Below are 18,187 nucleotides of genomic sequence, written 5' to 3'. Positions count from 1 at the left end.
CGAATCAGATGCTAATGAAACGCACAGACTTTACAGTTTACATCACGTGCTGATTATTCAGTGTATTTAATCATTGTGAAACATGACCTTACTAATAAGTCTCAAGATATCGTGTTTGCAATGCGCATAGAGGTGGCCGCAATCGTTGCCAAGAAATCCATAAAGCTCTGCCTGTTCGTAGGCTAGCTTATAGACATGCTCACTTTCCAGAAAACCATCATGCTGTGTTGGACTGCAAAGAAAAGATATAATATCTATATATAAAGAGGTATCTAGTAGGTATAACTGGGAAGCCCAAACCCACCTCAATATAAACGTCAAAATATCAATTAATATGTGCTGATGCATATCGTCGAACGGATGCTTAGCCAGTTCACAAACGCTGCGCAACAGGCAGGTCTCATGGAATCCATATGAGGTGAATGCATCCTCAATGCTCGCATAAAGCTCGCCAGCTGAGAAATCCTTAGGATGTGTTTGTGTTAATGCATTGTAACCATATTTCGCATACAAGCTTAGTTCATTGTTATCAGTGCGAGGTAGTTCCCGCTTGGTTTGATAGTTTGCAAAACCCGGCCATATGGGTATGCTATAAAATGAGCTCAAGTCGCTGGGCAAGTCGTAAGAAATGGCGAAACACCAATCGATCAGTATTCGACGTTCCGGATAGAACTCAGCAATAGGCACGGAAACAGAGGAGGTGAGCTAACAAAATGAAATTAAATTTTGATAAATCAATGGAAAAGAAAATTCTTCTTAGTGGAATTGACATAAAGTCCTGTATATTGCGTAGCATATGTGATTCGAAGCGTCTTTTATTGCCACCAGGATATCCCGGCCTTGTCCGGGTCTGCTGGTTGCACATTTGCCCACATTCTATCCTGAAATCTACATCTCAGGTTAAGATATTTAAAATATTTTGTCATCTATTGAATTAAGAACCACAATTTGGAATCAACGCTTTCCGCTTGAACCCAAAAAGAAAACTTGTCTTCATAAATTTTTCATCCAAGAGCAATGGATATTGAGATAAGTGTGAAACACGAATTTTCAATAAGTTCAAACTTGAAACCCAGCAAATTGTTTACCCCCATTTTCACCGAGGAGAGGTGAATTTTTAAAAAGTGTGAAAGGCCTCTGACATGAATTTAAGCAGAGATCAAAATGAACCAAAAAACCCGTCTCGCAATTTTTTACAAACACATGAGGTAGTTGCAGTATTAATTTTAACTTCTTAGCTCTTATACGGTCAGACATTCAGTCAGAAGACACAGTTTTATATAGCCAAACTTTTGCTTACCCCCAGGGAGGATGATGCCGGAAATAATAACGTGCTGGAATATTTGCAGCCAATAAGAAAGATTAGTACTTGGTAGGGCAGCCGAGTATGTTCCATATTTCAGACTAAGAGAACTGTGCGGCTTGAATCGGACACCTTTACTGATCAGCCTGTAAATAAAAAATGTTCAAATTGGGTCTCTGGGCTAATGGAATCTAGTTATAAGTACAGTCAATAAATCAAGAAATCAATCAACTCAAAGTAAATATTGAACCAATCTGTTCACAGTAAGTACTTACCCCATATGCAAGTGAAGCTTTGAAATCATTTCGTTCTGTGCGTTTGCTGTGCCTTAAATGCTGCACACTCAGTTCTTTGTACTTTTGGTGCTACTCAGTAGTAGTCATGGGGAGCTGAGACCTCAACAGACTCAACTGAGGTCAGCCTATGAGCGAGTGTTCGGTCGCCGGAAGCGTGCGGTAATCTTTCCGCCTGGCTCATTCTTTAAATTTACTTGCAACTTTAGCAATGGTCTGCTCTCGACCTATCCACGTGGCATCACTTTCCAATTGGAGGAAGCCGTTTATTTTCCCATACCTGGCACTCGAGACGATCTGTATCCAAAGCGTTTCCTGTCAAAGAAAACAACAACACCAAAGCCTCTGACAAGGACAACAGATACGTATGTGTATATACCCGGCACCGACTGGCGTTTTAAGGCGCAGGCATTGCCAAAGCCGAGGCCAAGACCGCATCAGCCTAATCTTCAACCTCCAAAGACCCAACGTATTGATCTCGACGGTAACGCTAATCCTCACAAGTGGCAGCAATGGGCAAAGTATGGAGCAAACCAGGCTCAAATATGGCAAAGCAGTGCGAATAAGCACCGCTCGCAAATGACCAACAAGACCAGATGGGCGAAATGGACTACACCTGCCCCGAAGTGGACAGCCGACTGGACAAGGCAATGGCTCAGACCTAGACCAAACGAAGTTGTCGAATCTCGACATTTTCATGGCCATCGTGACCGAAGACAACTCTTCGAACACTTTAGTGGACTTAGTGCACGGTAATAACATCTAAAGAATATTAATGAGTGGTTCATACCTTAAGATGAAACTCCTTTTCAGCTTTGGAATTGACATAAAGTCCTGTATATTGCGTAGCATATGTGATTCGAAGCGTCTTTTATTGCCACCAGGATATTCCATGCTCCAGGATATGTTGCGTATAGTGTTCACGTAGGTTAATTAAGTGCTGCCAATTTAAACGTGTTTAATGGGTTTCATGCTTATATTTAGGATGCCCCGACTAGATGGACTGGAGGATGATTATACCCGCGTTATGATGAAGGATGCCGATGCCTGTGCTCAGGAGTTGAAGACCAAATGCAATATGAACTTATTGATTTGGCTTTTAAGTGGTAGATTAGACAAAATAAATGCTGTTAATAATTAAAAATTAACTAAAATGTAGTTTTAAAAAATACAAAATATAATATTTTCCTTGAGAAAAGTAGTTTGAAATTTTATTATGACCGAAGCTCAATAAAAGTCAGAAAAATATCCTCTGTGAATCTTTATACAATGCAATGTTGTGTAATTTTTAAAAATATTTATAAATATTCTCCTAAAGCATCAATCTTGTACAGATAGATAGAGATGGAACGAGCTATCTAATTAATAAATACATCCAGAACGGTTTCTCCCAAGCCTGAAAGCCTAAGCCCGTCTGAACTTCATTGGCAAGAACATATATTTAATATGGAGGGCTACCCAATTTGAAAAGCACTTAACATGCAATATACCAAAATTTTAATATTTTTAATGGAAATCTTAAAGAGGATTAACAGGCTCGTAAGTGATTCCTGCACGCTCCTCTACAAATTATATTGATCTATATATCTGGCATTTCGAACCGTTTTTAAGCAAATGAATGTCGTTGACTTTTTTTTTTTTTTGAAATACAAACATCAAATTCCTCACTCAATTTTTTTTTTGTTATTGCTATTTGCTTAAGAATTTACACTCAATCTGAATAGATCATAATCTATTAAGTGTACCTTAAGTGTACTTATTGAATCTACCAGCTATCGTTAGCTTTCTTTTGACATCTCAATCAGTTAATGTCAGTCATGAGATGCAGTCTTTGGATTCAATTGCTCGGGCAACTGGCATTTGCGCTGGTGGTCTTTGGCGAGCGAAACAGAACAGAGTTAAACCATGTTGTGGAACGTGTTTTCTCGCGTCAAAAGCGCTTTGTGTTGTTTCCGAAGGGTTCGAATTTGAAATTTACCGGGTCTATAAGTAAAGGTCTTCTCTCTAGCTTCCCCAAGGGCGTGGCCATGAACATTGAGCAGGCCTGTTACTATCCAGTGCCTTCGAGTCGTGAGGATGTCTATCCGAAACGTTTTCGACCCAGAACAACTACAACTCCAGAACCCAAAACAACCACAGAGCCAACATATGTTTGGATAGCTGGTACCGATTGGCGATATAAGGCAACACCAGTTAAGAAGCCAAAGCCATTAAGGCTTCATCAACGCATAGACTACAGGCCTCAAATGCCTTACTATGCCGATCCGGCAAAGTGGAAGCAATGGTCGAAGTACGGAGAGCGTTTTGAGAATTGGACACCAGCAAGACCATATTATGAGAAATATAAGCAGCCTGGGAAGTGGAGCAAATGGACAACGGCAGCGCGCAATTGGAACAAATATGGCAAGCGTTGGTATAGATCGGTGGAATCGCAACACGTTGAGAGTCCAATAGAAGAAGAGCCTTACGATCCCGAAACAGCACCTTATGAAGCTGTTACCTATCCAGATCTGGAGCACTTCACCGACTGGCAACAATACCATGGACATCGCGATCGTCGGCAGTTGTTCGAGCAATTTGGAGGGTTCCGCAAGCTGTAGGGCATAGGGCTTTTTCAATTTCTGATGCAAAACTATCTTATATATTTTCTCTCTTGCAGTCTTGGTATCGATACCAAAGCGTGTATCCTACGCGCCATCTGCGATAGCAAGCGTTTGCTTCTGCCACCAGGCTACTCCATGTTGCAGGATATAGTCCGTTTGATCTTTACGTAAGTGATTGCTTTCAAAATATAACGGACATCTTATTCAGAACCGATCTTTCATTTAGCCTGCCCACCATTTCAGGCGTGGAAGATGACTACAGTCGTATGATGCGCATGAATGCAGAGGATTGCGACCGACAATTTAGGGATCAGTGTAAATTAAACCTGTTGGGTGTGTTGCTTGATGGCAAGTGGGGTCATTAAATAAAACGACATTGAAACAAAAATTGGTTTCTCTTTATTGTATAAATGGTGCATCCCAGATGGATAGCTTGCACTCGGGATAGAGAGCAGCGCAGTCACCTTTATGGGCATGAGCTTTGTCGTACCGACTATCTCGATAGGCTACGGGCTCATGATCCAACGCCTCTGGTATGGTAAATACCGCACGAAGCAGTTCGCCAGCGAAGCTACCGGGCTCATGCTCATTGGATTTCTGCCCAGTTTCACATAGAGTACGCAGCACGCATTGATGTCCATTGTGACCGCGTCTGAAAAACAGAAATATGAGATAGCATCTCATTTTAAAAGTTGATACGAATAAGTGGAGAATAACCCATTGCAATTTCTCAGGCTCCAACTATCTAGATTTTCATTTACTTACTTATCAAGATACTTTTCAATTCTTTCATACAAGGTTTGCCGACTGTTCCGATGATATTTGATCTGTATGTTCTCCATTCGGGTTAAGTCAGCATCGGGTACATTGGCAACACCACTACGTCTGTGACGATGATGCAGATTGGCTGCATCTGGTAAGCTTCGTTTGCCAAATACCGGATATATTTTATGATGACGCGGCGGCGTCGACTTCGCCTTGTGCGGGGTCCTCTGCTGCTCTTTGGCCGGTGCATAATATCCATTTGGCTGGCGAAGATTGCTGGGTGAACTATTGAAGCTATTCCGCTGGCGCACTGCGTTCTTTAAACTAACGGACAAAAGATTAAAAGATATATCGGTATATTTTAGCATTTACTTACTGCGAACTCAAGGCCCAGTAGGGATAGCGTGAGTTCTGGGCCTGGTTATGGCGCTGCAAATACTTCAGGAAGGGATTGCGTACGCTGCTCAGTGGACTGCTGTAGTAATAGTGACTATCCTTGCGTCTGGCTGGAATGCTGGGTCGTCGGTAAAAGCTATCCGTATATTGATAAGTTGGATGCATCGGTGTGCGAAACACTGGGGAGCTGCTATAGTAAGAATTATAGTTGCTGCTCCCACCTGCTCCATTTGACAAGTTAATGTAGTTAGGCGTGTAGCTGTTGTTGTTGTTTTGGTTGTTCGTTGGCTTTTGGGCATCATCCACATAGGTTATGTTGGACACAGTGTCGTTGCGACTAACATCTATTGTGCCATCTTCCAACTTGTCCAATAGATCCTCAAGCGCTTCACTGGGCGGCTTGCTGGGTAATTCCCAGGCCAGGGCAACGGTAATCCCCAGCACTAAATAGTTGGTGTAGTCCACAACGCAGATGACTTCGTCGAAAACTGTGGCCGGAATAAATGAAGCATGTAAATGGCAACGTTTAGGGGCATTAACGACGAGACAGACTCACCCATCTGAAAGGAACTGCCCTCCGGAAATATCAAATAGCGTCGCTTCCTCGAGAGCAGCTCCTGTGTCTGCATTGTTTGGCTCCTGGCTGATTCGTTAAGTTTCGACTCGATGAGCTGCTCAAAATCCGAGTTGCCATCGCTTCCATCAGCATTGTCTACATTCAGCAATGGCCCAAATGTTGGCAGCTCAATGGCACCGCCTCCGGATTTCAGTACATCGCCCTGGCAAACACCTAAGCTGGCCAACAGCAACAGCAGCAACGGGATTAAGATCGAGGGCTTGCTTCTTGTTTTGTTGTTGATGCACATTTCCTACACTTGTGGTCAACGCGTCGTCCATACGCCAACTGTCAGCCAAAGTTCCCAAATGCTGACTCAACCAATTGTTTGAAAGACACGGACAAAAAGCAGCGCTTAGTTCATGGCTGGGCTGTTAATTGCGGCTTGTACCCCGCTTTCCCATCTCTCCACACAAACTCAGCACAGCAAGCATCTAATATGCCCGCAGAGAGCTCGCAAGTTTGTCTTGGCATTGTTGGTGTAACGTATGAGAGCTTTTTTTAATACCCTTGTAGAGGTATTCGCACTTTATCATACAATGGATAACGCATTGAAGCAGACACCTTCGACTTCATTCAGTATATATATTCTTGATCAACATCAGCAGCTGTATCAACAATGCTATTGTCATGAAACTGTGCACAAATCCTTCTTTCCGATTGGTTCGGGCCATTATAACTCTGCAATTGTAAGTTTCCCTATTTTCCTAACACAACGCCAAAAGCGAATCAAATCAAAGCACTTTTTTAAAATATATATCTGCACAAGGGTATTTCATCTTCGGCGTGCCAAAAAAAGTTATTATTTTTTCTCTTATTAGTTTTCACACTTTTCTTCTTGTGCTATAGCTTAATGCCTCAAGGCCGGGTATATCAAATTGTTACAAAACTGATCCAAAAAACGTAAAGATGACCCTGCTGTAAATGTGTTATATTTTTATTGTTCTAATCATTAAGATAATCGTCCGAGTCTATTTGTTTTCAATTGGTTTATTTTGGCTTAATACACATAATTTACAGGGAAATTCACAGGCTTGTCATACCCCTCTTCAGTAATTTTAATACATTTTCCCCCTCTGTTTTGTTCTGACTAGCAGTTTGTCTTTCGCTTTGCCTTTGTTTCGTATGCTCATTGCTCTATTTAAAGGCTCAAATTAGTTTTTCACGCTGCCAATTTTTTGGACGGAACTGGAAAGTTCTTAAGATAAGCCACATGGGTTAAGTAGCCATTAATATTATATTTAGTTTGCGACTACATCAATAGAGTTTAATTTTCTCATATTTTTATACCCTTGCAGGGGGTATTATAATTTTGTCGAAGACATCTCCGACCCCATAAAGTATATATATTCTTGATCAGTATCAACAGCCGAGTCGATACAGCCATGTCCGTCTGTCTGTTTCCATGCAAACTAGTTTCTCAGTTTAAATGCTATCTTTATGAAACTTTGCAAAAGTCCCTATTTCTGACGATCGGTCGAGAAGTAGGTTCTTGTATGCAATTTTTTGTTGTCTTTCAAGATTTATTAGTTTTACTATGCTCCTCATATATATGCAAAATCTTATGAAAATCGGACCACTATATCATATAGCTGGTATAGGAACGATCCGTTGAAAATTAAGTTGTTGTTTGATCAAACACGACATTAAGAGATTTCACTATGCTGTCTTTATTTTTGCAAAATCTTATTTACATCGGACTATTATATCAAATTGCTGCCATAGGAACGATAGGTCGGAAAGTAAATTATTGTATAAACAACGTTTTTTTTCAAGATATCTTGACCAAACTCGGCATTAACTACTTTCCACGTGCTTCTTAGATACGAGCAAAGCACTATGAGCATTATGAAAACGTTGGGTCGGCAAGGGTATTAAATCTTTGGCATGCCAAAGATAGCCCTTCTTTCTCGTTTCATTATCGAATCTTGGCCAAATTAAAGTGATGAGTAAACAGGAAAAACAGACAAGGGAAACATATCGTTATATCAACATGGTAATGGAAGGTTTATTTTCTTATATATTTTATTTTATTATTTACACAATTAAATGTGTTATAATATAGGTATAAGTTATCTAAAAAACTGTTTCTAAAAAGCATTGGCTACTATGGCCTTAGTCAAAGACATTACTATACACATATGCTCACCAGCGGCTCGAATACGGATTCTCGTTGTTCTGAGCACTCGTTGCACTGAGCACTATATTGTTTTTATTGAAAAGACTGAAAACATTAGTGTTACGACTATTTGATATAATTGCTTGGACTCGTAACCGAAACCCCACGATTTTCTCATTTACATTTATGCCTCCAGGCATTGGTATATAGCACGTTCTCTTTGTTCGTAACAATAATAAATAATAAATCATGAGTATATTAAAGACAACTTTTCTTTATTCCAACCAAAATGTGTGACTGCAATCGCCATAAATTTGTCGACAGCTTCCTTGCTGCTGATGCGCTTCCAGATAATGTGGTGAGATGTGCTTCAGCACTTCGCCAGCTTCGTTGCTGCTGGGCAATTGAAAGATGGCCGACACCAGCTCCATAATAAAGCTCTGGGGCTCAGCTGCCGCCTGCCTCACGCCCGCTTGACGCTGCCCCGATTCGCAGAGTGCCCGCTGAATGCATGCGGTGCCATTGAGCTGTCGCCTGTGGGACACGGATAAGTACAGTGGGTCATGGCTGTGTAAGTCTCTCTGGACAGCACTTACGACTTATATAATCGTTCGATCTTGCCAAAGAGCAGCCCTCGGGAGCTCAGATGCTGATCCAAATGCAGACGCTCGATGACGTCATCCTCTGCATGTGGCTGAACGTCTCGCCGTCGTCGCCGTCTTCCGAATACTGGATAAATCTGATGCTTTGGTGGTTCCCTTAGCATCTGTCGTGGACGTTGTTGGAAGCTGTACCTGTTGTTATATGTTTTATAAGTATGCATGTGTGGCATTAATTTAATTTTTAAGTAACATTTAGATTATATATGCAAACAAAAAAATTGTTTTTAAATTATTTAAATTTCTTTGACGTAATCCGGTTTTATACCTGATAAACTGACTAATAAACAGTCGAAACTTAACCTGAATCGAAAGTTTGTTGAAGAATGTCTTAGTTGAAAATTATTTTGTTGTTTGGATAATTTAAAATACTGCACTGTAATTTTGAAAAATTAACTTAATTCGAATAATATGTTGCTTCTCATAAAAATTTTGATAGAGATTATTTAAATTGATCCACTGAAAGATGCAGAAGATTTGAGTGCCAAGGCTTGAACCAAAAGCTGGGTTCAGAAGCAGATGTAGAAAACAAGATTAAGGCGGGGCCTTTAGGGTTTATTCGACCTTCGAAGTGTGAACCGGACCACCGAACATTTTTATTTCGTTTACTTTTATTTCATGCAACTCGTATTGTAAAAAAAATGTAATTAAATATTCTTTATTTATTGTTGGTAACATTTATTTTTATAAGGGTCTGTTTGCATACATACCTTCTCGTTGGCTGCTCGTAGGAGCTCCACTGTTGCTGATTTTTACGCCAATTTTGCTCAACCCTCTCTTTGTTCCTCTGCCACCAATTGTCTGACCAGTGGTCAGCATTGCCACGTATTTGGTTGGCGGTTGCAACGTTTGGGGGAGAGTTCGCCCACTGTCGCCACTTTGGTATTGACTGTCGCGTATGCCAATTAGTCGGTCGTCGTGCATGCTGTTCTCCATTAGGAAAATTTGCATAAACGGAAGAACCCGCGACGTTCTGGACATTCGTATAGTACGGGTAACTGTCGACATTGGATGCAGAACCTGAAGCTGATGCAGAGGCAGACGTTGATGTTGGCTGCGCATGCATTGCTTTCCAATTAATGTCGGTTTGCATGTTGTTCCCGTACCCCGTTGTGACCGTTCCCAGTACGCTGTCGTTGCGCCGCACCGTGCCCAGGGTGCCATCGTTTAAGCGGGTGCGCAGGTTGTCCAGCAGCTCACTTGGCGGCTTGCTGGGTAGCTCCCAGGCGACAGCACAGGTGATGCCCAGAATGGCGAAATTGGTGTAGTCCACAATGGGTATGATTAAATCGAAGACCAGTTGAAATGAGCTGCCCTCGGGAAACAGCAGATACCGCTTTTGACGATGCAGCAGCAAAAGCTGTTGACGCGACGAATTCACTGCAAGTGTAGTGGAGGCGTCTTTGCTAGTGAGCTCATGTGAAAATGGAGATGTTTTCAATTCAATTGAATCATTCATGTTTGCTCCGGCTTTCAATATCTTATTACTCTGGCACAGCAGCAGCACCAAGGTTATCGCTAAGGCACAGCCAATCACTATTATAATTGTTTTAGCCATTGTTTGGGTCTTAGTCTAACTTTCGCTACGGTTGTGACAATACAGAATCTTACAACTTCAGTAAAATTGAATAAAATAACAATAATAACAATAATAAAAATAAAAAAATTAAATATATTATATGACTTAAGTATATTATTTTATATATATGTGTAAAGAAGGTTTTATGTATATTATTTGTAAATAAATTTTTATTTATATGCTGCCATGTGTTTGCTAACTTGACGATGATCCTGCGTGACTTAGGCATCTGAGCGTCAAACACAGAGTCAGAATCACATTTGTTCAATTTTTGGGGCTTTGATTATGCCTGAAGTTGGCGGGCATTAAACATAAAATTTCTATACCACGTGGATATTCATTTGAACCGGGCATCGCCAGGTAATTTCTTTTAGTAAAATAAAATAAAATAATAAACTGTACGATGTAAGCTCAAATAAGTAAATAAACAAAATTGTTTTATTCGCACTTGAATTCACTTGTGCAAATGTGCAGTTAGTTCGTCGCCGTTCAGACTTATAGATCACATTGAGCAATTGGGCCACCAATTTGTCGAGTTTGCCTTTGAATTAACACAGACACGCGCATACACTCACTCCACATACAATTTGCATAATTTCACTTTGTGGGCGATGCGCCGGGACACTTTCATTTGGTGACATTGCCAATCATGCGTTAAATTAATGCAGTTTTTAACTGTTAAAAATGTTGCAGAATTTCAGTTTGGAGGCGGGTAAGAGGTTTCGCATGCACAATTAAAACGCGTCCATTTTGAATGCCTCTTGGGCAATTGGAACCAAATTTATGATGCACACAATTACCATTAGGGTCGATGAGCTGCGCAGGGATCGGATATTTCACCTTTTTTTTACATCTGTGCCATTAGCTGTCAGAGCTGAACTGATACGACAGACTGAGGCCTCTCCGGTTAGTGGTTCGATGGGATGTCAGCACCGTTTAATTGTACAATTAGCACCCAATTGAGTGTCGTTAAATGGGCATTTAAAGGTGCGAAATACACTCTGCTCTGGGCTGAAATTGTACGATAATGGTCCCATTACCGATGGCCATGTGCTCGAACTTAATAATATATTGCAGAGCCTGCGGGTTTGCATCGCTTTGAGAATTACAAAATAAAAGTTTTAATTATTGAGTAACATTTTTATGTTTCATATCGTGGTTTTTGAAACATGTGTTTCATTTATCGATACCGAGTTTATTTTTCACTAGCGGCCTTGCCGGTGGCACGTATAAAAAAAATGTGCTCAAAAAGCCTTGAAAATGATTTTGAAACTGACCGGACGGTAAAGAAAACAAATTTCATACAAACATATGAACCACTGCTGCGGTTGGAATTTCCCAAATCGTAAAAAAACGTATTCATTAAGTTTTTATGAATAGCTTTAAAAATAACTTTAAGCAAAACGGAAAACATTAAAACATCACCAAACAATCTTTGAATTGCACTTTTTACCGAGAATGCTTTGATTTTGAGAAAAATGTGAAACACGTCTCAAATGATTTTCCCTATGGATCCTTGGAAATGAACTTAAGCGCGAAACGTCACCTACCAAATCTTTGAAACCCATTTCCACTAAGTAGGGATGGATTTTTCAAAAATTGTTTAGCACCCCTCAAATGAATTTGAGCAAAGATCTTTGAAAATGAGTTTGAGTCTATCTGATGGTTAACAAAAAAGTTTCTTACCAGCGTTTTTCGCGATTTTTTCATACTTGAGGGTGGAATTTCAGGAAACCCTGCCTTACCGTGCACCTTCATCACATAAGGTAACTACAGTGAAAATTTCAGCTTCCTAGCTCCTACGGTTTGGCCTGTGTGGTGATCAACAATCAGTCAGTCAGGATAAACAGTTTTATGTATAGAGTTAACAGCTTGTTGAATGGTCAATATGCAAAAAATGGCTGGAAAATTTAATTACCTTTGTGTTATCGTTTTTAAACACTATGGGACATTTTAAAAACTTAGTAACTAATTGACTTGTAGTTTATGCTCTCAATTGCAATCAATAACGTGTGTTATAAGACGAATATTATAAGGCAACGTAAAAATGTTTAATTTAATACAAAAATTTAAGTTATTTTACTTTTTTTTTATTTTAAAGCGACACTCATTTCGGCTTAGTGTTTAATATGTATCTACTTAGAAACTGGATTAAGCATTTAAGATCTTACTAGGTATTTGTCCGTTGTTTTATCATGCGACAGTTTGTATTGTTAACAATTAAAGACCTATCCAAGCATAGAACAAATCTTTTAGTATCTTTATCTGCAAGACTTACATTTGCAAATGAATCTGCCGCGTAGCTCACATTGAAAGGGAACTATTTGCTGGAGAACGTATATTGAAGACCCATGCAAAGTGCAATTTTTGCTCCCTCACACACACCCACACACAGAAACTCAATCAACACCTCCGCTTAAGTTGCCACCCACAGCAATTATCGCACATGCAGGTTTCCCTCTTTTCTATGTGCACACACAAACACGCCGCACACAAACCAACATAAATTTAAATAAAAGCAAATTTTCAGCTCCTTTTTGTTTTTTTTTTGTTTGTATTTTTTTCTAGTTTGCCCCGGTTTTTGGTTGCTCATGTGAGATTTTTGCTAATTTTTACCAAGTTGAACTGTAAACAATGTCAGCATTGTAACCAAATGAAAACAAATGCAGCAAACAAAACACATTGCGCTGCTGCGGGTGGCATTTGAGTACGGTTAGGGAGGGGGTTGAAGGGGTGTAGTATATGTTTGTATTAGTTGCTGGTGCTCAGACCCTAACGAACAGCAGTTGCAGTTGCCATCGCAGTCGTTGCAGCAGTCGCAAAAATTTTCGTAGCATGCAAAACATTTGTCAAATGTAAATTAGCAATGGGCCTGGTGCTAGGCAAGGGAGTGCCTGTTGGAGGAGAGTGGGTGCTGCTGCTGCGGTTCTTTCTCTTGGCAAGGGGGGAAGGGGGACAGAGGCTTTCCGCGGTACAAATCGCATAAAATCACACTTAATGCCCGCAGGCATCGCACCGAGACGTGAATGTCGCTGGCAAACAAACGTCTACACGTGTAGAAGGGGGTCGGTTGGTCTTTAGCAGTGCTGGCCGTAAAAGAGTGAGGGGGGCGCTATGTACTTTCAAACACACACACTATTACACTATGACAATTACCTACTGCTGCTGGTACTGGCGCAATGTTGCAGCCAAATGCGGAAGCACTAACATGGCCCATTCCGTTTCGCTTGCCCCAACCATTCCCAATTTTCAACTTATTTCTTCTATTGTTCCCAATTATCGCATACGGAATACACAAAAGCAATGTTTAATGTTTTTGTTGCAGCAAATTTTGTGTGCCACATGCCGCTTGCCACACCTAAAGCTCGACACCCGCCCCAAAGAACAAGTCAAACTTTAATAAGCGCCATTTCTATTGTTGTTATTGTTGTTGCTGATGCTGCTGCTTGTTGAAGCGGGTGCTGCCCACATTGCGTATGAGCAATTTACATGTCGAGTATCAGCTGCGACTCGGTCTGTGTGTCAGTTTAAATGTGTGTATGTGTATGTGTTTGTTTATGTTGTAAAACAAAGTTCGCTGTGCTCTCTCAAGCGCATTCCTCAACCAGATAAGAAAATTTGAATTTGGAATTTTTGGCAACAAACTCTGCAATCTTTGTTCCTACCCAAAACCATAGAGAAATTCAATGCTTAATTAAATTAATTGTCTGAGTTGTGATTAAGTAAGCTGCCAGCCTAAAATAAAAATGTAAATGCTTTATATTTTTCATATAAATCAAAGAATATACACAGAGCAAGCTTTTTTAATATTACTCTTATAATTTGGCTACCAAAATATTATCATTAAAAAGATTAAAATTCGAATTGGATAAAGCTACTGAAATTAGAAACATGTTGGCGAATATTATATTAAAAAAACATAATTTTCATCATACCAATTTGAATTGTAGCTCATTTTCTGAAAAATACGTGTATTATTTATAGCCAGGTGGCATCTTTATGGTCGATGGTTTTTGGGAAAGTTTTGCTGGCAACAGTAAGTAAATGACAATTTTGTAAAATATTTTTGAACAAGTTCTTGACAGAACTCAAGACAGTGAAACCAACCAAAACGAAAAAGAAGCGCTATCTTCGGCATGCCGAAGATTTAATACCCTTGCAGACCCAACCTCTTCATAATGCTCATAATGCTTTGCCGTATCTAAGAACAGCTGTGAAAATAGGTAATGCCGAGTATGTTCAAGATGTATAGATATCTACAAAAAAATTTTTCCATATAACAACTTAAGTTTCGACCGATCGTTCCTATGCCAGCTATACAATATTGTTTTTTGATCCAGCCGGTTCATTCATATGACTGCGTGCAACGTGCAAAGTGAGACTTCTGCAAAAGTTTCATGACGATAGTTCGCATAGAAACAGGCAGACGGAAAGACGGACATGGCTATATCGACTCGGCTGTTGTATACATTATGGGGTTGGAGATGTCTTTAGATGTAGGTCCTCCTTGTGCCTGCACAGATCGAGTTTGTTTCCGATAATCGATAACTTACTCCGTTTCCAAGCAATCGATAAAAATCGATATCGATATCCTGTTTTTTTTTGGGCAATTTTGGTACTACTACTACTACTACTACTACTACTACTACTACTACTACTACTACAGCATACCTAAAATACAGTCATAAAACTTACAAATATATCAGCAAACAAACCTGGTCCATTTTCAATTGTTTATGTTGGAGAACCACTTTAAATTCATGCGCCCTCAGTTAGCAGCTCAATTATTAGGTCCAATGAACCAGGTTAAACTTGAAAGCTTTGCTAATTAGCACCTAGGCGTGAGCTAGAGCTGGTTCAATGAACTGAGCTTGTTAAGAGTATCCTAACGGTATTTCATCATCACTTCGGAAAATAAATATGGCACAGTTGACGGAACGGATTAGCGCCTTTGGTGAAGCACTCCGAAGAAATTAGCAAAATATTTGTGTTTTATATTATTATTATGAATATAGAGCGTAAAAGCAACTGAGACTGCGTCTGGGACGGATACTGGGATTGAGATTGGGACTGTAAACTTGCTTCGTATTTCATTTTGCTGCTGATGTCAGTCGCCAGTATTTTAATTATGTCAAATTTGTGATGCTTTTCTGTGTGTTGTTGTTTTTGTGCTGTTGGCAGGCAGCAGGCAAATGTCAGCAGCTAATTAGAGAGAGTGAGCCAGCGGCGTCGAGCGACTCATTCAATGTCACTTTGCATGGGCATGGTCTTTGTCGTCGTTAAAGGTTACCAGAGTCCCCAACTCCCAGCTAGGGATGTGGCAACTACAACAACAGCGACAGAGACGTCGATGCCACTTCAGCGCCCGCCTTGGAGGCTGTTGCTGCTGCTTGGCCTTGTCATCATTTGCATAAGAAATTTATCTCAATGAGTAGCTAATTGGGAAATTGCGACATGCCTTGAGCCTCATACCTCCACCAGTTCCCTGACCACCCCTCACACAGTCAACAAAAATAGAGCTGTACGAATCCTTAGCACGTCAGTTTTATTTCTCTAATCCTTGAACTAATTTAGAGAACGAATCACTGCAGCTCCTCAGCTTAGCATTTGGTCTTAGCAATGCCGACTATTCAAATAAGAGAAAAACTGATTTTATTGAATTATTTAAATCTTGTTTATATTTGCTTTCAAAATAGTCCAAGGACAAGTGAGAAAGATAAATAGAATTTATAGATTAGACTCTTATATATTTAGAATTGTATAACACTCTTTCAATACTTGTTGCCTAAAATTATTTAAATTTCTTCAATATTGACTTTATGAAATAACGCTAAGAAATGTAATAAGGTTGAATATATTCAATTATTCAATATATTTTATTTATTTAATATAGGTGAGCTGAAATTAAATATATACACCAGCAAATATGTACTCTTTAGAAATAGATACATTTTTTATTGTGGTAATGTTTTTTTTTTATATTTGCTCATAAAAAAGGATAAATTAAAAAATTGTTTTAATTCTTCTTGTTTTATTAATTTCGCGAGGTCAGCACTATTGGAGTGGCCAGCATTGTGTGAGCGGGAATGAGCATTTGACTAATTGCGAAAACACTCAGTGTGATATTATAGGCAGCTTAATTTAGATATACACATTCGCAAACACAATTGGCCAACTGAGTTCATTAGCAGGTTTCCCAGTCCCGCTGGCCTCCCCGTTGGCTGTGGGCGCATACATGGCTTGCAGGCCATATCAATGCTCTGGCCTGCCAACTCCAATTGCCCGATAATGCGAGACAAACCCCAAATTAAATTAATTGCACATTTTAATTGACAACGTATCAAATCAATTTGCATCAAAGACGGCGATTAATGTATGAATGCAACCGGATCGAGGCCTGTTTGTCACTTGCCCAGCCTTTTGGCAAGCATAATGAGTTGGAGCTGGCGCTTGTGGCTGTCCATTTAACATTGTTGGGCCTTTGAATGCCAATAAATTAAACCAGGTGTGCAGTAGGGCGTGTTAAGCTCACATATTGTTTGGAGGCAAGTAAAATGCCCACGGAGCATATAAGTGATTAGCCCGCGCCCATAGTTCGAAAAGGGCAAGATACGAACCCCAAAAATGAATCTTTAGTATTTGGCACCACAATTGTTGCATTAAAGAAAATATTTTGTAGGTAAAATATTTTAATTGACTTTAAAAGCAGTGGGAGATAAAATAATATGATATCGCTTTCTTGTCATTCCTTGACGATAAAGCGGAATAACCCAAGAAATGGTTTATAAACATCTATTCCCAAAAATGAGCTTTAGTAACATAAAATGTTTGGCTGGTATCGTTCAAGCGTTACTTATTCCTACCTATATCGTAGGCGATTTTATTCTATTCTATTTGTATGCAAATATTTTATCTTCTTGCCATTCTATTTATAAAGAGAACATTAAATGGAAATTGACAATTTATACTAGATGACCTTAATATTTCTGACACTTTTTATGCTATCCTGTTTATAAAATTAAAAACATAGTTTCTGCATAAGTGGGGATATTAATGTTTGCCACTCTTAAATGTATGGTATATTTGTTTACAGCTAATGGCTAAAAATTGACACTTGACAATGGCAATTTTTAGCATTTAAAGTGGTTTAGAATTATTTTTAATTGCTTGAACATGAAACCAAATCAAATAAATAAGTGCGATTCTAGGCCTGGACCTCCGATACTGTCGAATTTCAATTTTTTTGGTTACTAAAAAGTGTGTAGTTGACTATGCTAACTACCAGCATTTAATGTGATTTTTTAATTAATATTAATTGCTTTAATTAGCATGAAATAAAATGAATTAAGTGAATAAGATGAATTATTATGAATATTCTTCATTCGGGATGAGAGTAAACATGAAGCGATCGTTTGGTATATGGGAATAAAAATGGATCAGCTTAATGTTTATACCTATACCTTATATTCCACCCAGTGCTTAAGATTTACATTTCCGTCTGTATGTAAGAGTATGTTTTTTTTTGGTAAACTTAGTATACATATTTAGCTGTAGCCAAACAAAAAACAAATACTAGAAAAATAAAATATAAAAGACAAATTTTGGATATTAGCAGCGGGCCAAAGGTGAATTTGGAATGCAACTGGGAAATGCATGTGGATGTGTTTGGCTGACTGCGGCTGCTGCAATTTCCCAGAGCAATTTCTTACACAGCAAGCATAATTATTACTTGATTGAGGCTGCCGAAGTGTGTATGTCTCACTGTGTGTGTGCATGTATGAGCCAAAGTGCCTGAGAGAAACACAACAATCGCTTCAACTTTGTATACTTTCTACCATTGAAAATGCGTAAAAA

The 18,187-nt window shown here is 39.4% G+C and overlaps 5 protein-coding genes across 6 annotated transcripts; 2 read left to right on the top strand and 3 right to left on the bottom strand.

Moving 5' to 3' along the window:
• Nucleotides 1–66: 66 nt before the first annotated feature.
• Nucleotides 67–1,396, bottom strand: LOC115770866. Its single transcript, XM_030716303.1, has 3 exons — nucleotides 1,301–1,396; nucleotides 305–705; nucleotides 67–232 (listed from the first exon to the last, which is right to left on the bottom strand). The coding sequence occupies exons 1-3, from the start codon at nucleotides 1,394–1,396 to the stop codon at nucleotides 67–69; spliced, it is 663 nt and encodes a 220-aa protein (XP_030572163.1).
• Nucleotides 1,397–1,635: 239 nt separating this feature from the next.
• Nucleotides 1,636–2,737, top strand: LOC115770865. Its single transcript, XM_030716302.1, has 3 exons — nucleotides 1,636–2,348; nucleotides 2,410–2,520; nucleotides 2,581–2,737. Exons 1-3 carry the CDS (start codon nucleotides 1,636–1,638, stop codon nucleotides 2,735–2,737), a joined length of 981 nt encoding a protein of 326 aa, XP_030572162.1.
• Nucleotides 2,738–3,321: 584 nt separating this feature from the next.
• On the top strand, nucleotides 3,322–4,564 carry LOC115770864. The gene is made up of 3 exons (XM_030716301.1): nucleotides 3,322–4,192; nucleotides 4,256–4,366; nucleotides 4,426–4,564. The coding sequence occupies exons 1-3, from the start codon at nucleotides 3,405–3,407 to the stop codon at nucleotides 4,562–4,564; spliced, it is 1,038 nt and encodes a 345-aa protein (XP_030572161.1). The 5' UTR covers nucleotides 3,322–3,404.
• Nucleotides 4,565–4,598: 34 nt separating this feature from the next.
• LOC115770863 lies at nucleotides 4,599–6,226 on the bottom strand. Its single transcript, XM_030716300.1, has 4 exons — nucleotides 5,917–6,226; nucleotides 5,341–5,848; nucleotides 4,965–5,288; nucleotides 4,599–4,851 (listed from the first exon to the last, which is right to left on the bottom strand). The coding sequence occupies exons 1-4, from the start codon at nucleotides 6,224–6,226 to the stop codon at nucleotides 4,599–4,601; spliced, it is 1,395 nt and encodes a 464-aa protein (XP_030572160.1).
• Nucleotides 6,227–8,370: 2,144 nt separating this feature from the next.
• On the bottom strand, nucleotides 8,371–15,321 carry LOC115770742. Of its 2 annotated transcripts, XM_030716144.1 has the most exons (4): nucleotides 15,049–15,321; nucleotides 9,465–10,272; nucleotides 8,692–8,889; nucleotides 8,371–8,629 (listed from the first exon to the last, which is right to left on the bottom strand). In XM_030716144.1, the coding sequence occupies exons 2-4, from the start codon at nucleotides 10,211–10,213 to the stop codon at nucleotides 8,371–8,373; spliced, it is 1,206 nt and encodes a 401-aa protein (XP_030572004.1). In that variant the 5' UTR covers nucleotides 10,214–10,272; nucleotides 15,049–15,321. The 2 variants fall into 2 exon arrangements, with proteins under 2 accessions (XP_030572004.1, XP_030572003.1); XM_030716143.1 differs by lacking the exon at nucleotides 15,049–15,321 and having other exon boundaries at nucleotides 9,465–10,312.
• Between the last annotated feature and the right edge of the window lie 2,866 nt (nucleotides 15,322–18,187).

Source organism: Drosophila novamexicana, unplaced genomic scaffold (genome assembly GCF_003285875.2).
Source record: "Drosophila novamexicana strain 15010-1031.04,08,12 unplaced genomic scaffold, DnovRS2.1 tig00004560-arrow-pilon, whole genome shotgun sequence".
In the NCBI taxonomy this organism is placed as follows: Eukaryota; Metazoa; Arthropoda; class Insecta; order Diptera; family Drosophilidae; genus Drosophila; species Drosophila novamexicana.
The sequence above is the reverse complement of the archived record's forward strand: the minus strand, read 5'-3'. Positions and strand labels throughout refer to the sequence as shown.

What these genes read in the sequence shown, in the direction of transcription:
- LOC115770866 (XM_030716303.1), bottom strand. Translation starts at nt 1,396, where the DNA reads ATGGAACATACTCGGCTGCCCTACCAAGTACTAATCTTTCTTATTGGC. An exon ending in CGGCATCATCCTCCCTGGGG is followed by an intron (nt 706 to 1,300) that starts GTAAGCAAAAGT and finishes TCATTTTGTTAG; the next exon opens with CTCACCTCCTCTGTTTCCGT. An exon ending in ATTTTGACGTTTATATTGAG is followed by an intron (nt 233 to 304) that starts GTGGGTTTGGGC and finishes TTTTCTTTGCAG; the next exon opens with TCCAACACAGCATGATGGTT.
- LOC115770865 (XM_030716302.1), top strand. Translation starts at nt 1,636, where the DNA reads ATGCTGCACACTCAGTTCTTTGTACTTTTGGTGCTACTCAGTAGTAGT. An exon ending in TTTAGTGGACTTAGTGCACG is followed by an intron (nt 2,349 to 2,409) that starts GTAATAACATCT and finishes ACTCCTTTTCAG; the next exon opens with CTTTGGAATTGACATAAAGT. An exon ending in ATGTTGCGTATAGTGTTCAC is followed by an intron (nt 2,521 to 2,580) that starts GTAGGTTAATTA and finishes GCTTATATTTAG; the next exon opens with GATGCCCCGACTAGATGGAC.
- LOC115770864 (XM_030716301.1), top strand. Translation starts at nt 3,405, where the DNA reads ATGTCAGTCATGAGATGCAGTCTTTGGATTCAATTGCTCGGGCAACTG. An exon ending in TTTGGAGGGTTCCGCAAGCT is followed by an intron (nt 4,193 to 4,255) that starts GTAGGGCATAGG and finishes TCTCTCTTGCAG; the next exon opens with TCTTGGTATCGATACCAAAG. An exon ending in ATAGTCCGTTTGATCTTTAC is followed by an intron (nt 4,367 to 4,425) that starts GTAAGTGATTGC and finishes TCTTTCATTTAG; the next exon opens with CCTGCCCACCATTTCAGGCG.
- LOC115770863 (XM_030716300.1), bottom strand. Translation starts at nt 6,226, where the DNA reads ATGTGCATCAACAACAAAACAAGAAGCAAGCCCTCGATCTTAATCCCG. An exon ending in GGGCAGTTCCTTTCAGATGG is followed by an intron (nt 5,849 to 5,916) that starts GTGAGTCTGTCT and finishes TTCCGGCCACAG; the next exon opens with TTTTCGACGAAGTCATCTGC. An exon ending in TACTGGGCCTTGAGTTCGCA is followed by an intron (nt 5,289 to 5,340) that starts GTAAGTAAATGC and finishes TTTGTCCGTTAG; the next exon opens with TTTAAAGAACGCAGTGCGCC.
- LOC115770742 (XM_030716143.1), bottom strand. Translation starts at nt 10,312, where the DNA reads ATGGCTAAAACAATTATAATAGTGATTGGCTGTGCCTTAGCGATAACC. An exon ending in TACGAGCAGCCAACGAGAAG is followed by an intron (nt 8,890 to 9,464) that starts GTATGTATGCAA and finishes ATATAACAACAG; the next exon opens with GTACAGCTTCCAACAACGTC. An exon ending in ATCGAACGATTATATAAGTC is followed by an intron (nt 8,630 to 8,691) that starts GTAAGTGCTGTC and finishes CGTGTCCCACAG; the next exon opens with GCGACAGCTCAATGGCACCG.